General features: G+C 44.7%; 1 protein-coding gene across 2 annotated transcripts in view; it reads right to left on the bottom strand.

The window, feature by feature from the left end:
• GRIK4 (glutamate ionotropic receptor kainate type subunit 4) overlaps positions 1-24869 on the bottom strand; it is a 799826-nt gene that overhangs the window by 234459 nt on the left and 540498 nt on the right. For both annotated transcript variants that reach the window (XR_013263204.1, XM_077457367.1), the window contains exon 5: positions 19432-19597. Coding sequence is in view for 1 of the 2 variants with exons in the window: in XM_077457367.1 (XP_077313493.1) it covers positions 19432-19597 (166 nt within the window). In the remaining variant the exon portion in view is untranslated. The remainder of the gene's footprint in view (positions 1-19431; positions 19598-24869) is intronic.

The following is a 24869-nucleotide window of genomic DNA, read 5'->3' on the forward strand; positions in this document are numbered from 1 at the left end:
GATTACTGCACAACCATGACAGTACCCCGCTCTTATGAGGCCTCCCCCGCCTGGGCCCAGGCTTAAAGGGTAACTCCAGATGGAACCTCCTCAACAGACGAGGAGTAAAGACCTCAGATGCAGTGATCCAAGACCTCTCCTCAGGGCCAAACCCTTTCCAATGTACGAGGCACTGAAGAATGCCTTTACAGAGCTGGGGATCCAAAACTTGACTAACCCCGTATTTTAGATTATCCTCAGAGACTGGAACCAAGGTAGGGAGAGGACAAGAGGACTTAATGAGGACTAAAGGCTTTTTAGGAATATGTAAGGGAGTCAGGAGTCTGAGCAAGGTCCCCCAGACCCTTAAAGATGAGCTGGACATCCAGCACAGGACCATCAGACTGGGCAGAGGTCAGTGGATCCCTGAGGTCAGGTTGGTTAGAAGGTGACGTGTCACAAGAGTCAAGCTGGATAGCTGAAACACAAACAGAATGCAGAGAGAAAAAGAAAAAGAAAACCCCACTTGGCTGAATGAGGCAGTCTATCCAAAGGATGGATTGAGCCTCTTAAACAGGTTTGAATGGACGTAGTAGCAGTAGGGTGAGGCCAGGTTATAGAAGGTCCTGAACAAGAAGCAGGAAGCTCATTGGGCATGGGCTGGACTGGCATAACTAGTGCAGAGCCTGACGGAATAGTAGCGACAGGTGTAGCGACTAGCTCAATCACATTACAGGGCACAGTGACTGTGGAACTTGCGGACAAGTTAGCCTGGCTGTGCGTCCAAGGGAGTTTGGGGACAGGCAATGGTAAATGGTTATGCAAACTTGAGTGAATGATCGGCCCAGGTTCATAGGTGGGCTCCTCATCCAGAGTGCCACATGATCTAGAGAGTGCATCAGTCCAACTATTGCAGGACACATCCCAGAAATCGTTATATACAGCGGGAAGAGCAGAAGATATTGGGACGGTGGCAACAGGAAGTTTCTCTTTTGGGGTAACCTTGAGTAGGCAGGAAGAGGAACAGGAAAAACCCCAAGCAAGGATCTGTCCAGTAGTCCAGTCAACGTGTGGAGAATGGAGCCATAACCAAGGAAGACCTAATAGGATAGGAGATGAAGCCTTAGGTAAGACAAGATGTGCCGAGACCGAACGAGAGAAAGCGCCGACATGGGCCTTGGGTGGTGAAACGGGCCCTGCTGTGAAATATTATATCAAAAGTTGTAATTAGCCCCTGTTAAATGGCGGCAGAAAAACTGGGCCTTGGGTGGTGGTGCCACAATACTGTAACCCCTCACAGATACTCTTGTTGGGCTCAGGAATGGGCCCTACTGTGAAACATGACTGCCAGTTTCTTGTGCTTCTGTGGCACCCCCTTCTCTCTAGGCTCACGTTACTCCCTTACTCAACCCGGGAATCAACATCAGAGTCTTCAAATCGCTGCTCATCTTCCAGCAGCATATAACCAACACTGTGGTCGAATAATTCTGGGGACTCCGCCATGCTTGATGGTGTGGCTATGGAAGGAGTGACTGTGGACAAGGAGCCGGTGGAAATAGGCTGCTTTGGCAGCTGCGTTGGAAGGCAAACTACTCTGAGCCTGGGTGACAGAGAATGAGGAGGATTAGGATGGCTTTGTTATCCAGTCCACAATCTCCTCTGCATGTTGTGGCTCAATAACACAGCCAGCAGCAGAAAGGACAAGCGTGCCACATGGCCACCTGCAGAGAATGCACCGTGTCCATGACCACCACTGTTGACTGACTGTAGACACAGAGGCTGCTTGCCCTCTTTTAGTGGCCTGTGAGTGTCTGTCTGCCTCTCCTTGATGACCTTCCAGACATGATGTATTTTTTGTATTAGATACTGTGTACACTGACTGAAGTGTATTAGAAAGTGTACAGCAGCTGCACTGTATTGCATACTGTGTACACCACCAGAAGTGTAGTAGAAACTGTGCTGTATAACTGTATAAGAAACAGTACACCACAGAATGAATTGTAGATATGGGCTACACTGAATACAGGGTATATACAGTATCTCACAAAAGTGAGTACACCCCTCACATTTTTGTAAATATTTTATTATACCTTTTCATGTGACAACACTGAAGAAGAAATGACACTTTGCTACAATGTAAAGTAGTGAGTGTACAGCTTGTATAATAGTATATATTACTGTCCCCTAAAATAAATAGACCCACAGCCATTAATGTCTAAATCGCTGACAACAAAAGTGAGTGCACCCTTAAGTGAAAATGTCCAAATTTGGCCCAGTTAGCCAATGTTAAATTTGGTGTTATCGCTCTCACTCTCTCATACTGGTCACTGGAAGTTCATCATGGCACCTCATGGCAAAGAACTCTCTGAGGATCTGAAAAAAATAATTGTTGCTCTACATAAATATGGCCTAGGCTATAAGAAGATTGCCAAAACCCTGAAACTGAGCTGCAGCTAGGTGGCCAATACCATACAGCGGTTTAACAGGACAGGTTCTACTCAGAACAGGCATCGTCATGGTCGACCAAAGAAGTTGAGTGCACGTGCTCAGCGTCATATTCAGAGGTTGTCTTTGGGAAATAGACGTATGAGTGCCGCCAGCATTGCTACAGAAGTTGAAGGGGTGGGGGGTCAGCCTGTCAGTGCTCAGACCATAAGCTCCACACTGCATCAAATCATCCCAGAAGGAAGCCTGATGATGCACAAGAAAGCCCACAAACTGTTTGCTGAAGACAAGCAAACTAAGGACATGGATTACTGGAACCATGTCCTGTGGTCGTCATGGAGGAGTGGAAGAGGACTCCAGTGGCAGCCTGTGAAGCTCTGGTGAACTCCATGCCCAGGAGGGTTAAGGCAGTTCTGGAAAATAACAGTGGCCACACAAAATATTGACAAAGTGATTAGTTAGACCGGAGGTGGAGGGATTGTCACACTACTGGGGAAAAAAAATACTTATGTCAGTGCTACAGTTTGAATTTAAAACATATTTGTGTGAACTGTGAAGTTAAGTCGTGGATTGTGGAAACAAACTAGTGTCGGGTGATTGTATATAGTGTATACCACATTTACCACTGACTAATGCAGAGTTGCAATGCAAGGAGATCAGCTAAAAGTAGTTGGATCTGTATGTGCGTGTGTATGTGCGTTATAATTAATCAAAATTAGTAGATTAATCGATTTAAAAAAAAACGATTAATCGAAGAAGAAAATTTTAATCAGTAACAGCCCTAACACACACACACACACATATATATATATATATATATATATATATATATATATATATATATATATATATTAAACTGTATATATACTGCCTGATGTCTATTAGAAACTGTACACACTCTATTATATACTGTATACATGGCCTGCACTGTATTAGCAACTGTACAATGGCTGCACTGTATTATATACTGTGTACATCACCAGCAGTGTATTAGCAACTGTACACAGTGTATTAGATACTGTGTACACCGCCTGCACTGTATTAGCAACTATGCAATGGCTGCACTGTATTGTATACTGTGTATAGTGATGGCCGAACGGTTCGCCCGGCGGTCGTTTCGCGGCGAATTTCCGACTTTCGCCGTCCGCGGGTTCGAACGCCTTTTTCCGTCGTTCGCCCCGGCGGACTTACGTGTTTAATGTATACAAGAACTTTAACCTTTCGTGACACGTTTATCATGTGTTACAGGACAACCAATTGAGACATGACAGCTCATGGACACTTGGACATTCCCCCTAACCTATAAATACACCCGATCCGGTGGCCATTTTACATTCTTTCTTCTGTCACTGTAGGGAAAGGATCCTGTGTGGAGTAGGGACAGAGAAAACGCTAGCTATTTGGTACACAAAAGTTCTTTTCAGGACTGGTATAGGTGTTAGGTCAGCAGCCTGAGTTTCTTTTGTCAGTTTAGATAAAGGGACAGAGCGCTGTATGCTGCTATTTTAGGGACAGCTCAGCCAGATTAGTCTTTCTTCATCATCATCATCATCATCATCATTAGCTGTTACTATCAGGTCCACAAAAGAGCTGTTCCAGCTAATCGTTCCAGCCTACTCTTTTTTGCCAATTTGTATAGGGACAGGCAGGAAGCAGTGTGTCAGGCAGTGAGGATAATTTTAAAGACTTGCTGTTACTATTAGTTCCACAAAGGTTCTTTTCAGGACTGGTATCAGTGGTACGGTAATAGGCTTGTACACGTATAATATTCTTTCTTCCAAATATAGAAAGAATATTATACTTGACTGCTGCCCTTCTGCTGCAGTCTGCTAATCATTCACAACTCACTTGTTCCACAAAAGTTCTTATAAGGACTGGTAACTTGGTCTGTCTAGGGTGCTACGGTACATAGGCTTGGGTGCGGTACAGTCTGCTGTTCTGTAAGGACCGCTATCGGTCCACAATAGATAGGGTTGCCGTGCACTACTGCTGACCGCTGCCCTATACTGCAGCAGTCCTTCAGCGGTATAGGGACTGACGCACAGTCTGCTAAACACTAATACACAACCTGCTTGGTCCACAAAAGTTCTTATAAGGACTGGTAACTTGGTATAGGGTGCTACGGTACATAGGCCTGAGTGCGTTACAGTCTGCTGTTCTGTAAGGACCGCTATCGGTCCACAATACATAGGGTTGACGTGCACTACTGCTGACCGCTGCCCTATACTGCAGCAGTCCTTCAGCGGTATAGGGACTGACGCACAGTCTGCTAAACACTAACACACAACCTGCTTGGTCCACAAAAGTTCTTATAAGGACTGGTAACTTGGTATAGGGTGCTACGGTACATAGGCCTGAGTGCAGTACAGTCTGCTGTTCTGTAAGGACCGCTATCGGTCCACAATACATAGGGTTGCCGTGCACTACTGCTGACCGCTGCCCTATACTGCAGCAGTCCTTCAGCGGTATAGGGACTGACGCACAGTCTGCTAAACACTAACACACAACCTGCTTGGTCCACAAAAGTTCTTATAAGGACTGGTAACTTGGTATAGGGTGCTACGGTACATAGGCCTGAGTGCAGTACAGTCTGCTGTTCTGTAAGGACCGCTATCGGTCCACAATACATAGGGTTGCCGTGCACTACTGCTGACCGCTGCCCTATACTGCAGCAGTCCTTCAGCGGTATAGGGACTGACGCACAGTCTGCTAAACACTAACACACAACCTGCTTGGTCCACAAAAGTTCTTATAAGGACTGGTAACTTGGTATAGGGTGCTACGGTACATAGGCCTGAGTGCAGTACAGTCTGCTGTTCTGTAAGGACCGCTATCGGTCCACAATACATAGGGTTGACGTGCACTACTGCTGACCGCTGCCCTATACTGCAGCAGTCCTTCATTGGTATAGGGACTGACGTACAGTCTGCTAATCACTAACACACAACCTGCTTGGTCCACAAAAGTTCTTATAAGGACTGGTAACTTGGTATAGGGTGCTACGGTACATAGGCCTGAGTGCAGTACAGTCTGCTGTTCTGTAAGGACCGCTATCGGTCCACAATACATAGGGTTGACGTGCACTACTGCTGACCGCTGCCCTATACTGCAGCAGTCCTTCATTGGTATAGGGACTGACGTACAGTCTGCTAATCACTAACACACAACCTGCTTGGTCCACAAAAGTTCTTATAAGGACTGGTAACTTGGTATAGGGTGCTACGGTACATAGGCCTGAGTGCAGTACAGTCTGCTGTTCTGTAAGGACCGCTATCGGTCCACAATACATAGGGTTGCCGTGCACTACTGCTGACCGCTGCCCTATACTGCAGCAGTCCTTCATTGGTATAGGGACTGACGTACAGTCTGCTAATCACTAACACACAACCTGCTTGGTCCACAAAAGTTTTTATAAGGACTGGTAACTTGGTATAGGGTGCTACGGTACATAGGCCTGAGTGCAGTACAGTCTGCTGTTCTGTAAGGACCGCTATCGGTCCACAATACATAGGGTTGACGTGCACTACTGCTGACCGCTGCCCTATACTGCAGCAGTCCTTCAGCGGTATAGGGACTGACGCACAGTCTGCTAATCACTAACACACAACCTGCTTGGTCCACAAAAGTTCTTATAAGGACTGGTAACTTGGTATAGGGTGCTACGGTACATAGGCCTGAGTGCGTTACAGTCTGCTGTTCTGTAAGGACCGCTATCGGTCCACAATACATAGGGTTGCCGTGCACTACTGCTGACCGCTGCCCTATACTGCAGCAGTCCTTCAGCGGTATAGGGACTGACGCACAGTCTGCTAAACACTAACACACAACCTGCTTGGTCCACAAAAGTTTTTATAAGGACTGGTAACTTGGTATAGGGTGCTACGGTACATAGGCCTGAGTGCAGTACAGTCTGCTGTTCTGTAAGGACCGCTATCGGTCCACAATACATAGGGTTGCCGTGCACTACTGCTGACCGCTGCCCTATACTGCAGCAGTCCTTCATTGGTATAGGGACTGACGTACAGTCTGCTAATCACTAACACACAACCTGCTTGGTCCACAAAAGTTCTTATAAGGACTGGTAACTTGGTATAGGGTGCTACGGTACATAGGCCTGAGTGCGTTACAGTCTGCTGTTCTGTAAGGACCGCTATCGGTCCACAATACATAGGGTTGCCGTGCACTACTGCTGACCGCTGCCCTATACTGCAGCAGTCCTTCATTGGTATAGGGACTGACGTACAGTCTGCTAATCACTAACACACAACCTGCTTGGTCCACAAAAGTTCTTATAAGGACTGGTAACTTGGTATAGGGTGCTACGGTACATAGGCCTGAGTGCGTTACAGTCTGCTGTTCTGTAAGGACCGCTATCGGTCCACAATACATAGGGTTGCCGTGCACTACTGCTGACCGCTGCCCTATACTGCAGCAGTCCTTCATTGGTATAGGGACTGACGTACAGTCTGCTAATCACTAACACACAACCTGCTTGGTCCACAAAAGTTCTTATAAGGACTGGTAACTTGGTATAGGGTGCTACGGTACATAGGCCTGAGTGCGTTACAGTCTGCTGTTCTGTAAGGACCGCTATCGGTCCACAATACATAGGGTTGCCGTGCACTACTGCTGACCGCTGCCCTATACTGCAGCAGTCCTTCATTGGTATAGGGACTGACGTACAGTCTGCTAATCACTAACACACAACCTGCTTGTTCCACAAAAGTTCTTATAAGGACTGGTAACTTGGTATAGGGTGCTACGGTACATAGGCTTGAGTGCGGTACAGTCTGCTGTTCTGTAAGGACCGCTATCGGTCCACAATAGATAGGGTTGACGTGCACCACTGCTGACCGCTGCCCTATACTGCAGCAGTCCTTCAGCGGTATAGGGACTGACGTACAGTCTGCTAAACACTAATACACAACCTGCTTGGTCCACAAAAGTTCTTATAAGGACTGGTAACTTGGTATAGGGTGCTACGGTACATAGGCTTGAGTGCGGTACAGTCTGCTGTTCTGTAAGGACCGCTATAGGTCCACAATAGATAGGGTTGACGTGCACCACTGCTGACCGCTCACCTATACTGCAGCAGTCCTTCAGCGGTATAGGGACTAAGAGTTTTGTCACAGGGTCATTTAAAAAATGACATGCAGAGGAAGAGGCAGGCCCTTCCGCAGGGGTGGTAGGGGTAGGGCAGGAGCAACAGGCTTGAGCCAAAGTGGGAAGTTGCAGAAGGTGCGTTCAATTACTTTAAAGGATGCACCAGACTTGGTTGAGTGGCTCGCTCAGCCTTACTCTTCTGCACCCTCCTCATCCTCTCGATCTGCACCCTCTTCTTCACTCTCTGCTATGTGCACCCCCAAAGACACTACCACCAACAACACGACCACCACCACCACCACCACATACCTTCCGCTTGAGTCACTGGAATTATTTTCCGATCCATATCAAGAGGACATTTCTGATGCGCAGCCACTCTTGGTATTGGATCAGGAAGAGGAGGTAGCAACAAGCGCTACTCAGCAGTCTGACGCCAGTACCCAGATCAGCCCAAGGAGGAGGTTGGTCCCCGGTGTTGCTGCCTACTCCGAGATCTCTACTTATAGCGGTGGGGAAGGTGACGTTGATGATGACGTGTCTAGTGATGTCACGTGGGTGCCCACAAGAGAGGAAGAGGAGGGGAGTTCAGAGGGAGATATGGACCAGCAGATAGGGAGGAGAAGCAGCAATGACTTACATTGCACAGCAGGGACAAAGCAGACTGCAAATGTATCAGGAGCGAGTCATCGACCATGTACGGTCACATCTGGCGCTCCCAGGACACCGGCACATGGCTCCGCAGTGTGGGCTTTTTTTAACGTGTCCGCTGCTGACAATAGCGTTGCCATCTGCAATCTTTGCAGTCAACGCGTTAGTCGCGGTAAGCCCAATACTCACCTAGGGACGACCGCCTTAAGAAGGCACATGAGCAGCCATCACCGAGCCCAGTGGGAGCAACGGAACACACAAAGCCACACTGCAGGCTCTCACCGTCCAGCCTCGTCTTCTACTTCTCCTTCTCCTCTCTCCTCACAATTGTCCTCCACTCCACCTTCCATCACGCCAAGCTCACATTTTTCTGCAAAAAGGCAGGCTTCCGTGGGCCTAATGTTTGAGCGTAAAAAAATGATGACGCCGGATAACCCTCTTGCCCAACGGTTGGCGGCTGGCTTGTCAGAACTCATAGCCCGCCAACTACTGCCATATAAACTGGTGGACTCGGAGGCCTTTCGCAAATTTGTGGCCATTGGAACACCACAATGGAAGGTCCCAGGAAGGAAGTATTTCTCAGAGAAGGGCATCCCAGAGCTATATGGCCATGTTCAGCGGCAAGTGAATGTATCTCTGGCACACAGTGTCGGTGCCAAGATACATCTGACCACAGACACGTGGTCTAGCAAACACGGGCAGGGAAGGTATATCAGTTTTACTGCCCACTGGGTGAACCTTCTGACGGCCGTCAAGCATGTAACCCGTGGCACCCGTGTAGATTTGGTTTTACCGCCACGGATTGCATGCAGGCCTGACTCTTCTTCTCCTCCTCCTACTCCATCCTCCTCCCTCTCCTCCTCAGCTGCCTCCTCCTTTTCCGCTGCTAGCGTCTCTTCCACTGCACCGCCCAAGCTCCCCAGAACCTATTCCACATGCCAGGTGAGACGTTGCCATGCCGTGCTGCGTCTGTTGTGCCTGGAAGCAAAGAGCCACACTGGCCCGGCACTCCTTTCAGCTTTGCGTTCACAGGCAGATGAGTGGCTAACACCGCTCAATTTGACAGTTGGTAAAGTGGTGTGTGACAACGGTGCCAATCTGCTTAGCGCATTGAAACAGGGCAAAATCACGCACGTGCCGTGCATGGCACACGTCTTAAACTTGGTCGTGCAGCGATTCCTTGTCAAATACCCTGGGGTCCAGGACATCTTGCGGCAGGCAAGGAAAATCTCGGCCCATTTTCAGAAGATCTTACACGGCCATGGCTCGCCTTGCTGACATTCAGCGGCGACACCATCTGCCGGTCAGACGTCTTATTTGCGATTGCCCGACGCGATGGAACTCAACCTTCTATATGCTTGATAGGCTGCTCCAGCAGAAACGTGCAGTTAACGTCTACCTGTATGAACTCTGCGAAAGAAACGGTTCTGGGGAGCTGGGTTTTTTTTCACCGCGCCAGTGGCTGCTCATGCGCGACACATGCAGACTTCTGCGGCCATTTGAGGAGATCACCAAACTGGTCAGTCGCAGCCATGGCGCCATCAGTGACATGGTACCTTATGCCTTCTTTCTGGAGCGTGCATTGCGTCGTGTCATTGATCAGGCTGTGGAGGAGCAGGAGCGGGAAGATGAGGAAGTCGCAATGCTGGATGAATTCCCAGGGGGGGCTACTCTATCTGAGACAAGTCAACAACAGGAGTCTGATGAGGAGTCAGAGGAGGATGGTGCCGGGGCGGATGAGCAGGAGCAAGAAGAGCATGCTTTAAACCTTTCTGGGATCCCTGTTGTGCGAGGATGGGGAGAGGAGAATGAAGAGGACGACATTATCCTGGATGATGAGCAGGAGCCAGGCCACCACACCGCTTCCACTTTAGTGCAAATGGGGGCCTTCATGCTCCAGTGTTTTAATAGGGACCCCCGTATAAAAAGCATGAGGGTCAAGGACCAGTACTGGGTGGCAACGTACTTAGACCCCCGGTACAAACACAAAATGGCGGAAATGTTACCGCCGTCGCAGAGGGCTGTCAGAATGCAGCACTTCCAGGCCTTGCTTCGAGAAATGCTGCATTCTGCTTTTGCGTGCGCTGGCAGAGGAGCAATTCCCACTCCCAGAGAAGGATTTGCGGGTACCAATCCAACAGCGCCTGCAAGAAGAGGCCGGTTTGAAGATGTGTTGGTGACTTCGGATATGAGGTCATTCTTTCAGCCGACCCATCGACAGGTGTCATCCGGATCCAGCATCAGGGAACGCCTAGACCGTCAGGTGTCCGACTACATTGGGTTAACGGCCGATGTGGACGCTCTGAGGAGTGATGAACCCCTAGACTACTGGGTGGGCAGGCTTGACCTCTGGCCAGAGCTTGCCCAATTTGCAATCGAACTGTTGGCTTGCCCCTCATCCAGTGTCCTGTCCGAAAGGACGTTCAGCGCAGCAGGGGGGATTGTGACCGATAAGCGTACTCGCCTAGCTCACCACAGTGTTAACTACCTCACATTTCTAAAAATGAATGAGGCATGGATCTCGGAGGAATTCAACACATGTGATCAGTAGACCATGTATATGTCTATAAACAATTTTTGGAATCAAGCACACAGACCTTCTTAATTCATTTGGCTCACTTCCCTGACCCAAAAAAGCACACCGTACTATATGCCCCTACCCTCCTCTTTGAAGAGGTTGAGCGGTGTCATATTTCTACTGGGGCTGCTTATTATGAGGGGTTCCCACCATCCCTGTGCTGTGCTGACTTCCTCCTGGGTGTTCTTATTATGAGGGGCTCCCACCATCCCTGTGCTGTGCTGACTTCCTCCTGGGGGTTCTTATTATGAGGGGATCACACCATCCCTGTGCTGTGCTGACTTCCTCCTGGGGCTGCTTACGGTGCTGCTGTCAGCGCTGTATGTCACGGAGCTGCTGTCAGCGCTGTATGTCACGGAGCTGCTGTCAGCGCTGTATGTCACGGAGCTGCTGTCAGCGCTGTATGTCACGGAGCTGCTGTCAGCGCTGTATGTCACGGAGCTGCTGTCAGCGCTGTATGTCACGGAGCTGCTGTCAGCGCTGTATGTCACGGAGCTGCTGTCAGCGCTGTATGTCACGGTGCTGCTGTCAGCGCTGTATGTCACGGAGCTGCTGTCAGCGCTGTATGTCACGGAGCTGCTGTCAGTGCTGTATGTCACGGAGCTGCTGTCAGCGCTGTATGTCACGGAGCTGCTGTCAGCGCTGTATGTCACGGAGCTGCTGTCAGCGCTGTATGTCACGGTGCTGCTGTCAGCGCTGTATGTCACGGAGCTGCTGTCAGCGCTGTATGTCACGGAGCTGCTGTCAGTGCTGTATGTCACGGAGCTGCTGTCAGCGCTGTATGTCACGGAGCTGCTGTCAGCGCTGTATGTCACGGAGCTGCTGTCAGCGCTGTATGTCACGGTGCTGCTGTCAGCGCTGTATGTCACGGAGCTGCTGTCAGCGCTGTATGTCACGGAGCTGCTGTCAGCGCTGTATGTCACGGAGCTGCTGTCAGCGCTGTATGTCACGGAGCTGCTGTCAGCGCTGTATGTCACGGAGCTGCTGTCAGCGCTGTATGTCACGGTGCTGATGTCAGTGCTCTGTATTACGGTGCTGCTGTCAGTGCTCTGTATCTCCTGCACCCTCTTGTTTGCCTACCCTGGTCCCTGACCTTCCCTCTCCTCCATTGCCTTCATTAGCTCCATAGTCCTGAATTGTCAGAACAATTTCCCAAATAAAAAAAAAATGCTTGTAGTTATCGATCCCAAATTCACCTCATACATGTATTATGCTATTGTCCAGGTGGTGGGACTACGTGCTACCCCCTAATAATTACCCCGTGGCCGCAAATTCGACCTAAAGGTTTGCGAAATTCGCCTCCCATTGAAGTCAATGGAGCCCGCGGCGAACGGTCGTTTTCGCGAACGTTTGTGCCCGTTCGCGTTTCGCGTTCGCGAAACGTCCCGTCGGAAGTTCGTCCATCACTAACTGTGTATATCACCAGAAGTGTAGTAGAAACTGTACACACTGTATTAGATACTGTGTACACCATCTGCACTGTATTAGCAACTGCACATCACGGAATGCATTGTAGATATAGGCTACACTGAATGCAGAGTGTATGTATATATATATATCTATATATATATATATATATATATATATATATATATATATATATATATATATATATATATATGGCTGTATATATATAGTAAGTATATATAGTAAACACTGAATTTATAGTCTATGCTAAATACAGAGCATATATATATATATATATATATATATATATATATATATATATATATATATATATATATATATATATATACATACTAGACTGACTGTATATACCGTATATATCAAATACACTGCCACTAACTGAATAACCTGTCTGCTTAATCTAATTCAAGCTATCTCTCTGTACATGCCAACACACGCTCTGTAAGCAGCCTTATATAGTGTGTGGAGTGATTGGCCAAACGCACCCTGCCTTTGGCCAATTATGTCTCTCTCAGCAGAGCCGTAGGTCAGGTGCATGCTTTGGCCAATCATCATACAGCAATGCTCTGCGATCTCGCAGTGCATTATGGGGCGTTCCACGGCACTCAAATTGTACACGAACGCCCCATATGTTTGGTTAGTTTTGGAACAAACACCTGATGTTCGAGTTGAATGTACCGTGGGCTCATCACTAGTGCTGATGAATAAAGTATGGCATGAAATGAGATATAAAATGTAAAACGCTGATATATCAGTTCATCCCTTTATGGAAAATATAAAGTATAAAGAGATAAATAAACTGGAAGGATTTGGGATGTGGAGAGGACTAGGGATTCAATATATCTCACAATTATATTATAATAATAATTTAAAAACATTTCAAGAATTACAAAAAGAATATTCTCTGCCCCCATATACCTTTTGTCAATATTTACAATTATGACATGCTTTGCAGACCCAATTTAAAGGTAATAAGTTAAAGGTACAAATGATGGCATTAATAGACCTTATTGCAAAGATACAAACTAAGAAGGGCCTTATTTGTATTATATATAACTTCTAATTGGGCAATCTCAGGGAGAAGCTATCTCTCCCGCTAGAAGGGGATGGGAAAAGCGTTTAGAAGATTGAACAATGGCAAAATATGGCAAAATATTTTAGAACAAGTACATTTTTTAACAAGTAATTTTGCTAATGAAGTATGAACAGTTACACGGTTTACAGTATAGCCACGAGTGATACTATTTTCTTTGTTCCAGCCTTCAATCTAAAACTATTTCCACAGTAGCTGGTATCAATTCCCAAATAAAACTGGTGTATTGCAATGGTTTATTTATACACAGTACAATTTTATTTTTATCTTGAAAGCTTTTCTAAGTTTGCGATGCAAAAGTATTTCAACAAATATATTTTAAAGCTGTTCACATTTTTTATTTCAGGCAGGTGTTTTCTTTTCCATTCTCTAAGTACAGATTTATAAAACACAACAGTTAACAATCACTGTCATCCTAGGGAAAGATACAGTATGGCTTCTCAACTTGAGCACTTAAAGGTATCTTGTGAATTACAGTACATTTCTGAAATGTATGTGCTCCCTAATGCACATGTGTAATGCTTGCATTGAGCCAAATTTCATTACAGGAACTCATTAACCATTTAAGCCCCGGACCAATTTGCAGCCAAAAGACCAGGCCCCTTTTTACGATTCAGCACTGCGTCGCTTTAACTGACAATTGCGTAGTTATGTGATGTGGCTCCCAAACAAAATTGGCGTCCTTTTTTTCCCCACAAATAGAGCTTTCTTTTGGTGGTATTTGTTTTTATTTTTTGAGCTATAAACAAAAATAGAGCGACAATTTTGAAAAAAATGCAATATTTTTAACTTTTTGCTATAATAAATATCCCCAAAAAATATATTAAATTTTTTTTTCCCTCAGTTTAGGCCGATACGTATTCTTCTACATATTTTTGGTAAAAAAAATCAGAATTAGCGATTATTGATTGGTTTGCGCAAAAGTTATAGCGTTTACAAAATAGGGGATAGTTTTATAGCATTTTTTTTTATATATATTTTTTTTTTACTAGTAATGGTGGCGATCAGCGATTTTTATTGTAACTGCTACATTATGGCGGACACATCAGACATTTTTGACACATTTTTGGGACCATTGTCATTTATACAGCAATCAGTGCTATTTAAATGCACCGATTCCTGTGTAAATGACACTGGCAGTGAAGGGGTTAACCACTAGGGGCGGGGAGAGGTTAAGTGTGACGTGTGTGTTTTTTTTACTGTAGGGAGCATGGCTTGGCATTCAACATCACTGATTGTCTGTTCCCTGTCATCGGGAAAGACGATCAGTGACAGTCTCACTAGGAAGCACGGGGAGAGGCTTGTTTACACATACCTCTCCCCATTCTTCAGCTCTGTGACCCTATCGCGGGAAACCAGCGGCGATCGGGTCCGCGGGTCCCGTGGCCATGGTCATGGAGCTCAGGACCGGGTTGCCACCGTGCCGCCGGGGGGGCACACGCGACCCACGGCTGGGCACTTAACCCCCCTGGCGGTATTCCCGAGTCTGGCTCGGGGTGGAAGTTTTATACCAAAAGCGGTAACCCCGAGCCAGACTCGGGACCGCATCGCTGAATCCAGGAGGTGGTTTACTTACCTACTTACTCCCTTGGATCCAGCGATGTCCCCGTGCTGTACGAGCGGCTCGTCCTCCGCTCTATTCATCACGGAGCCGATCTCTGTTCCCTGCGAGCGATGCAACGCACAGGGACAGAGATCGGCGCCAAATTCAAAAAGTGAAACACACAGATTACATTGCTGTATGCAATTATTTCACATCCCCTTTGTCCCTAGTGGTCTGCCCAGTGTCCTGCATGCAGTTTTATATTATAAAAACTGTTCTTTATGCCTGGAAACTGGAGATTGTCCATAGCAACCAAAACTGTCCCTTTACATCAAAAATGATTTTAGACCCGCTAGAAAACAGCGATAATAAATTGTAATCACTCACAGAATTGAAGGATAGTGATTTGTGCGGAGATCCATCATCAAATATTGAAAAGTAATGACAGTGACAATTCTGCAACTGAGCAAATTTCTGTGTTTTTGATTTGATTACATTATTGAATAATTTTTATTATTGTTATATTATTATTTGGTATAATTATTTATAGTCATTTATTATATTATAATTTATGATTTCATTTTTCAAACTTTATCATACCCGGGATGTCTGCTAGACTCTGGTTTGGACAGATTTAAGTGAGTTATTCCTAAGAATTACAGGACTACAATATAAAATGCCAAATTTTCATGCAAAATAATTGTCCTGCTTTTAGCACCTAAAATCCAAAATAATCGTACCACCAGGGAGGTTAAAGAGCAATATATCTGTACATTGATGTGCCCAGCCATGCCATTCTGCCGACGTTAATGTGCAGGAGGCGGTCCTTAAGCGGTTAAAGCTTGCTTCAACCCACATCATGGCAAAATAAACATGAGATGCAGATTTAAAGGAGTTGTAAAGGCAGAAGGTTTTTTATCTTAATGTATTCTATGCATTAAGATAAAAAACCTTTTTGTGTATAGCAGCCACCCCAGCACCCCCTAATTACTTACCTGAGCCCCATCTCTCACCAGCGATGTCAAAGTCAATACTGTACTTTGTAGAGACACCATTTGCTGCAATTACAGCTGCAGGTCTCTTGGGACATGTCTCTACTATCTTAGAACATCTAGCTACAGGAATTTGTGCCTGTTCTTCAAAGCAAAACTGTTCTAGCGCCTGCAAGTTAGATGTGTTGTGTTGGTGTACAGCAATCTTTAAGTTATGCCACAGATTCTCAATTGGATTGACATCCTGGGGGTTGACTAGGCCATTCCCAGACATTTAAATGTTTCCCTTTAAAACACTCCAGTGTAGCTTTAGCAGCATGCTTAGGGTCATTGTCCTACTGGAAGGTGAACCTTCATCAAAGTGTTAAATCTCTGCATGCTGAAACCTATTTTATTTTAACCACTTGCCCACTGGGCACTTAAACCCCCTTCCTAAGCAGACCAATTTTCAGCTTTTAGCACTCATTTTGAATGACAATTGCTCAGTCATGCAACACTGTACCCATACAAAATGTTTGTTCTTTTTTCACACACATAGAGCTTTCTCTTTTTTTTTATTTGGCTCACCACTGAGTTTTTTACTCTATAAATTAAAAAAGACAGAAAATTTTGTAAAAAGAATAAATAATTTTTCTTCATCTCTATGATAAAAGTTTGAAAATAAATAAATTTTCCTCATAAAGGAAATTTTTCGAAATTCTCAGACTTCGATGCAGCTTATCAGATACAGATCGATCTGATCAGCGGTTTTACTGACAGTTAACAGGCAAGTAAACAAAGAACAAAAACAGGAGTGATATAATAATAATAATAATAAAGTGATGAAATCCTCATCGCTTCCTGTTTCTGATGTCACATAGTGGGAGAAACAGCATTCTTTCCACTCATCCTCCCCTGATTTCACAGGAGAGCCTGGTAAAGGCGGCGATGGGTGGGACCCCCTTCCATTGCCTGTAAAAGTAATCCAGTGGCTAGTTAGCTGTCTGGATTACTTTTATTTTGTGCAGAATCTCTGGCCCTAAAGAGTGTTATCTCAAATATTGCTGCAGCTGCAGGGATTACCAAGATATCAACCTTCCCGTCCGAGGATGTTTATAAATGTACAGCGGATGGAAAGTGGTTAAAGTCCCATGCAAGCTGGTGTGGCACTCCCATCCTTTCAAAGCTTTAGTAAACTTCTTTGGGGTCCAGAAAGACCCCACAGTTGCTGGTGAACAGCTTCTAGAACCACAAACCACCCATTACGTTATAATGCATCTCCATAAGGCTTAGTGCGCCTACATCACAAAAATTAAATAAAGTGGTCCATTGCATAGGTAATCCCATCTCTGCTGTGGATTTTTGCAGCACCTTCAGTGTTATCTTTGATGTTTTTGTTATCTCTGATTAATAGCCTTGTTGCCTGGTCTATGAATTTTGGTGGAATGCCTTCTCTTGTCAGGTTTGTAATAGTGCCAAATTCTTTCCATTTTGCTTTAATGGATTTAATGTTATCTGTGAGATAACCACTTCCGGACTGCCGCACGCCGATATACGTCCTAACTCTGAAGAGGGATATCTTTGTTATAGCCCTCAGGCTTTCACACTGGAGTGAATGGAGCCACTTTTTTTCAGGCACTATGCAGGCGCTATTTTTAACGCTCTTGCGCCTGAGAAACGCCGGCAGTGTAAAAGGGGTCTAAGTGGTTAAAGTTTGGGATTTTTTTATAATCGAATCCTGATCTATACTTTTTCACAACTTTGTCTCTGATGTGTTTGGAGAGCTCCTTGCTGCTTGCTTAGTGATGATGCAGACTTTCAGAGGCCTTTCAGAACAGGTGTGATGTATTTAAACTGACATCATGTGACAGATCATGTGACACTTTGAGTGCACAGACTATTTACATCATCTATTTATGGAGCTTCCAAAGATAATTGGTTTGACCACATTTTATTTATAAAATACATTTTGCATTATCATAAGCATGTTTTGTACATCACCTGGTACAAAGCCCCAACCCATCCATTTTAACTGCAGGTTGTAATGCTGCAAAATAGGAAAAATGGGGGACAGAATACTTTTGCAAGGCGTTGTAGAGGTTATCAGTTAGCTGTCATCTCTAACAGAATTTTGGACACCCATACATATGAAGATCGGGCCATTCAGTTTATGCTTTAAGTGTGGCCAGTCTCATTATTAACAGAGTGAGCCATACTAGGGAATGTAAAAATAGGATGAATCAGATGTCCACTCAAATTCTTATTAACCACTTCAATACAGGGCAGTTATATACCTTCCTGCCCAGACCAATTTTCAGCTTTCGGTGCTATCACATTTTGAGCAAATAGAGCTTTCTTTTGGTGGCATTTGATCACCACTGGGTTTTTTATTTTTTGAGCTATAAATAAAGAATGACCGAACATTTTAGGTGTATTTTAGGTGTTTTTTAGGTGTACATATTAAAATGTTATAATTTTACTGGAATTATTTATAAGGTCAGAATTTTATAATAATGTAAAATAATGTAAACTCCTTTAATGGCTTTAATAAAGAAGGCTGTTCCCAGAAAAGTAAAATAAAGGGAAATGTTCAAATGGGGACACTAGTCCTGGTGACCTGGGGGGCCCCAAGGAATTCCCTTAATTTGTAGGGATTTCCTCGCAATTTCTGTTTGGCTATTGGATAGGAAGTGAACGAGAAATCTGGATGGCAAACTAATGGCGAAAAAAAAATCTGACAGGTGTTAAAACCCTCCCCTGCTCTATCCAAAATTAAAAAGAAAGTTTTGCCTATAGTCCTACTTTAATGCAGCGTGCACACGACGATACCTTCCAGCAGAAACGGTCCGACGGTCTTCCCGACAGAGTTCCGAACTGACTTTCTGCACACACAAACCGACCAAAGTCTGTCTGTTTTGAACCTGAGACGTACGACAGGACTAGAAAAGGAAGTTCAATAGCCAGTAGCCAATAACTGCCCTTGCATCGGATTTGGTGCGTCGGACCAGCATAAAGACGAACGGTTTTCCCGATAAAAATGTATTCCATCTGACAGATTAGAAACATGTTCTATTTCTAGGTCCGTCTGAATTTTTGAAGAAAAAAGTTAGATGAAGCCCACACACGATCGTAATATCCGACGGAATGATTCCGTCTGACCTTTTCTGCCGGTAAGTCCGGTCGTGCGTACGCGGCATTAGTCTAACACAGTTGTAGAGACTCCTCTCCTGTCCTAAAATCACATGTGGTTGTTACTTAGGGCTGTCTGCAAGCAAATGAAGACTGTACAGGAACAGCTATACCTCCCAATTGACATACACTCATCAAGACACTTTGATATTTGCATAACTCCATCCAAGAGCCAGTCTATTGGGTCAGGGCCTAGGGATTTTAAAAGAAGTACTGAAGCAGGTTGCTGTGAAGTTTTCAGGAAGCTATGTACAGACCCCTGCTCCCCCCAGCCATTATTTGCCTGTTTTAGACCCAGGGATGACAATGAAAGGTATGTAATGTAAAGTTATGTAATGAAAAAACAAAGTGGTATTATTTAAGAATTTCATTAGCTTGTTGATAAGTGAAGAGGAAAGATCCATAGAATGAAATTTAAATTCACAATATTGATGGAGTTGTAGCAACTACTTACATTCGGCTTTGGCACAGATAAGACAGGCAGTGGTGCTGTTGAAGAAATGGAGTAAAGCTGCAATAGCTGCACTGATGTCTGTGTTGCTGGGATGAAGGTTCAGAGTTGTGAATCTAGGAAATTGGGATCTTAAAACTTCCTCTGGGGATACTTTTATGTGTGGTACCTAATGAAGTAAAAAGATCAACAACAGTTAACTTATGAGTTAAGTGAAAAACAAAGAATTTATGAATAAAAATGAAAACAGGCAGAGATGGGACTTAAAATGAGTTAGAGGAATGGCCAGTATTAGGAGTAGAGGAAAAAAAATAAAACAATCGAAAAAAATGATTACATCCAAAATAATCAGGGAAATGCAGATTTAATGGATAAAAGGTGGAATACACATCAGCTATGGTTTCTTTTTTGGTAGTTGTGGCTTGTGCCACTAAAATAATTGTTGGAGAAGGGGGAAATGTTAGCAAGGATATACGGGATTTTGACTAGCGTGCATAATGAAATTGCAAGTATGAAAGAAGGAATGTTTAGACAGGCCATATTCCTCTGATAGTGACTGGTAAGTTTTAAGACTGTTATTCTGGTAAATTTGATGGAGTAAAGTTATGACAGCCCTCCTCCAATTCTTAAATGCCTCCAAACTAGATAGTTCTGGCAAAATCAGATTATTTCAGAGCGGCATATATTGTGTACAAACTGTGTGCCTGGTAATAGTTTTCACTTCGAGCCACACTCTATAGGGTATTGAGATCCTTTTTTAAAACGACGTGCTTCCAAAAGAGAGAGAGTCTTAGGATAAATAATATAACTAATTTCTATCAGCGCAAATAATAACCTTAATCACTAAATAGTGGTATGTGTGGTAGGTGATATAACAAAAAAAAAAACACCAAAAAACAATGAAAAAATACCTCCCCCCACCTGGCTGCTGCACACACAGAAAATGAGTTCACTTCACATATAAAATATACGTAACAAAACAGTGTTGTGCTTCCTAAATAACTCCTTATATAAGAATATGTGATTAACTTGCAATATAGCAAGATGCTGAATGCACAATCAAATACTCATGTTCCCTGACTGGGAATAGTGAAAAATACACAATACACATACATGCCATTGCTTCAGTTTGCCCCAGTGCACATGTGCCAATGTCATCACCACATGCAGGGGGCAGGGGATATTTCCTAAACCGTGCAAGCTTAGGAGATATTCTTGGTAGCTACAGGTAAGTCTTATTATAGGCTTACCTGTAGCATAAAGTTGTTGTAATGAGTTACAACCACTTTAAACATCAAGAAAGAAACTATAAAATTATAATGAGATGGTATTGGAGTCCAGTGGCCCTGAATAAAATTAATAAAAAAAAACACAGAGATCTGTTGGAGATGTCTCAAAGAAAGGGGAACGATGATACATATCTGGTACGGGTGTCATATGGTGAGGGACTTCTGGCACAGGATATTTGAAATATATCAGAAGGTGTCAGGAACTGAAATACAACCAAATGCAAATACTGCAATATTATCTATAATGCCAGGATCAATAAAATCAATAAAAACAGATGTCCTTCACCATATGACAACAGTCGCCACAACAATAATTGCCCCAAAATAGCGAAAAACAAAAAGTTCTACAATAGTGGAATGGGTTTGTGAACTGAACGAAATACAATATATGGGGGAACAAATAAATAGACAGAAGAATACAAGAAATCAAAGGCCAATAATATGGCAACAATGGGAGGAATTTCAGTCCTCAATATTTATGATGCAATATTTAAGATAAAGAATACACCACCCTGGAGAGAAGAGAAATAGATAGAGAGTCTACAAACTGTGGTGCGAATCATACAAAATTGATCACATCTGATGTACTGGTGGCCGATCTAATTTCTTGTGACCCGAACAAGTCAGGAAAGTACAAATACCCCCCAAATGACCCCTTTTTGGAAAGTAGACATTCCAAGGTATTTAGTAAGATGCATGGTGAGCTTTTTAATATTGTAATTTTTTTCCCACAATTCTATGCAAAATTAAGATTTTTTTTTTTTTTTTTTTTCCACATAATTGTCATTGTAATAGGTTATTTCTCTCACATGGCTGTGTATACCACAAATGACACCCCCAAAAAAAATCTGCTACTCCTCCTGAGTATTACAATACCACATGTGTGGGACTTTTTCACAGCTTGGCCACATAGAGAGGCCCAACATGCAGGGAGCGCCATCACGTGTTCTAGGAGCATAAATTACACATCTAACTTGTTGACTACCTATTACACTTTTGAAGGCCTTGGAGCACCAGGACAATGACACGTGACACTGATGACAGATGGCACTGATACGTGGCAATGATGACACTTATACGTGGCACTGATGACACGTGGCACTGATGACAGATGGCACTAATAAGTGGCACTGATGACAGATGGCACTTATACGTGGCACTGATGACACGTGGCACTGATGACAGATTGCACTAATATGTGGCAATGATGACAGATGGCACTAATATGTGGCACTAATACGTGGCACCGATGACAGATGGCACTAATACGTGGCACAGATGACGCGTGACACTGATGACAGATGGCACTGATAAGTGGCATTGATGACACGTGACACTGACAACAGATGGCACGTGACACTGACAGGTGGCACTGATGACAAATGGCACTGATGCGTGCCACTGATGACAGATGGCACTAATATGTGGCACTGATGACAGATAGCACTATGTGGCACTGATGACACGTGGCACTGATGACAGATGGCACTTATACGTGGCACTAATGACAGATGGCACTGGGGACAAATGGCACTGACAACAGGTGGCACTGGGGACAGATAGCACTAACAGGTGGCACTGGGGACAGATAGCACTAACAGGTGGCATTGGGGGCAGGTAGCACTGGGGAGGATGGCACTGGGGTGGATGGCACTGGGGAGGATGGTACGGGGGAGGATGGCACTGGGGGAGGATGGCACTGGGGCGGATGGCACTTTTTTTTTACTTTTTTCTTCCACTTACGGCCGCTGCAGCCGTTCATCTCTCCCTTCTCACACTCTGTCTGTGTGAGAAGGGAGAGCGGCGCTGAGAGATGATCTCATATGTTTACATATGAGATCATCTCTCATTGGATAGGCTGAACAGGCTGTAAACGGCCGTTGTGATTGGCCGTTTACAGCGACCTATGACTGGCTGTGTCCGAGGGACACGGCCAGCACAGAACTTCCCCGATGCGCACTCCCGGGAGCGCGCATTGCGGAAGTAAACAGGAGGACATCCAGGGACGGCCTCCTGCCAGATGGCGTCCGCTCTGAAGCCGTATTTCGGCTATAGGGCTGGTGCGAAGCGGTTAAACAGGAAGGTATGAGGTGGATGGCCTGGAGGTAGGGGGCAAATGGGCACTGTGTGGACACTCTCCACTTAAAACATGGGAGTAAATTTCTTTAAAAACATTGTGAGCAGCCAGGCTTCAAAAAAAGTAACAGGGGTTTTTCCCCTCAGCCCTCTCAGGAATATTTACATTATTGCACCTCATCCTATTTTCTAGATCATCCAGGTGGGGTGCATGTTGGGCAGTCATCATCCCAGTTTGTTTGACATCTCGCAGTAAGGGCTCCATGTAATCCTCTACATTGCTTTCCCTCAGTTTTTTTCTGATAAAAAATACATCCACCTGTGTTACAGACAGGAACTGGCACCATGATGTCTCTCAGCCTGGGCTCTGGGCTATCCCCATTAGAAAAGGGAGGTGCATGGAAGGGGAGATTTTGTACACTTACTGCATCCCAATCTGCCTGCAGTCTGATCAGTTCTTCCAGCAGCACTGTGTCATCTGCCTCAAATTGTTCACTGGAGATATCTTCCGTGTATGATGATGAAGCATGTGGTTCATTCGGGGTGGACTTAGTAAAGAACTTCTGAGCTGCCTCCTTGTATTTGTCTTTTGATGAGCACTGTGTCCGAGTTCCATCTTAGATTGCCAGGTCCGGGAAGAAACTGGCTTCTTTCAGCCTTTTAGCCATGGAATCATGCAGGGCAGGCTGCCCAAAGGAAGTCTCAGTGCTATGCCTAGGTGCTGTTATAGAGCAGATTGGGTGTGTCAGTGGGTCACCCTAAGTATAACAGGCAGGATCGTCGGCGGAGAGAGCAGTGAACACGTCCGGCTACATCTGCTGCTCAGCCACTCCCAGGGTTCTACATTTAGCGTTATATATATAGCATTATATAATGAGATAGTATTGTGGAAATATTAATTCCAAAATACTTAAAGGTAGTCACCCCTTAATTTACCTAGCCAAATCGAAAATATGTCCAATGATGGGGTTGACTGGCATAAGAATCCATTTATTCCAATTGATGGAGAAACCTGAGAATTTATGTTACAGTTGTCAAGGAACAAGAAGGATTATCCAGAAATAAAAATGCATTATCAGCATAAATTTCTATTTTATCCTCGTCATTGAGTTATGAAATCCAACTATGTTCTCAGCATTCCTTTCGGTTTTAGCAAGGGGTTTCACCGATACAAAAAAAACAAGGGATAAGAGAAGAAATGGAGTTGAAAAATAATTATTGATCGGAACACAAACAGTAGGTGTGGAGCATAACACCTTAATCCACTGAATAAAAGACAAATATAAGCAGGGTCTGCCAAAGGTAGTTCCATTCCATGCTAATAAATGCCTTGGCTATGTCTGATAATAGACTAGCCCAATTGCCTACATTAGTGGGTGAAATTCGTAAATTGAGGTATAATCTTCTAATGTTAGTGGTGGTAGACTTCATAGACATACAACTGAATGTACCAATTTGTCAATAATATTACACAATCTATTAGAAACAACTTTAGCAAAAGCCTTAATGTCTGTCGTTAGAAGACATGTTGGTTGATAGGATTCTGATGGCAGGGGATCTTTGCTAGAATTTGAAATAGAAAAAAATAAGGGATTTGGACATTTGCCAAACTCAGATGCCTCATTTAGGACTGCAAGGGCTCCATAAGAAGGATAGCACTATATCGTTTATACATTTCTGCCATTAAAGCGGTAGTAAACCCGCTAATTATTTTTTTTTTTTACCACCTGCAAAGCAAAAGGCATAATGAGCTAGTATGCACCGCATACTAGCTCATTATGAAATACTTACCTTAGAACGAGGCCCCGACATCTGGCCCGATCCACGCCGAGGGAGCTGACATGCTCCCTCTGCGTTTCTTCTGGGTATCGCGGCTCCGGCGCTGTGAGTGGCCGGAGCCGCGATATCGTCACTCCCGCGCATGCGCGCAGGAGATTTCATCCTGGCCGGGCCGGCCACTGCCGGACTTTTAGCCGAGAATCCCCTTGTGCGCATGCGCCGCTGCAGTCAGCGGCGTATACCGAGGGGAATATCTCCTAAACCGTACAGGTTTAGGAGATATTTTTTTTACCTACA

This window comes from Lithobates pipiens, unplaced genomic scaffold, assembly GCF_037356315.1.
Source record: "Lithobates pipiens isolate NorthernLeopardFrog02 unplaced genomic scaffold, aLitPip1_a1.2 Scaffold_27, whole genome shotgun sequence".
Taxonomy (NCBI): domain Eukaryota; kingdom Metazoa; phylum Chordata; class Amphibia; order Anura; family Ranidae; genus Lithobates; species Lithobates pipiens.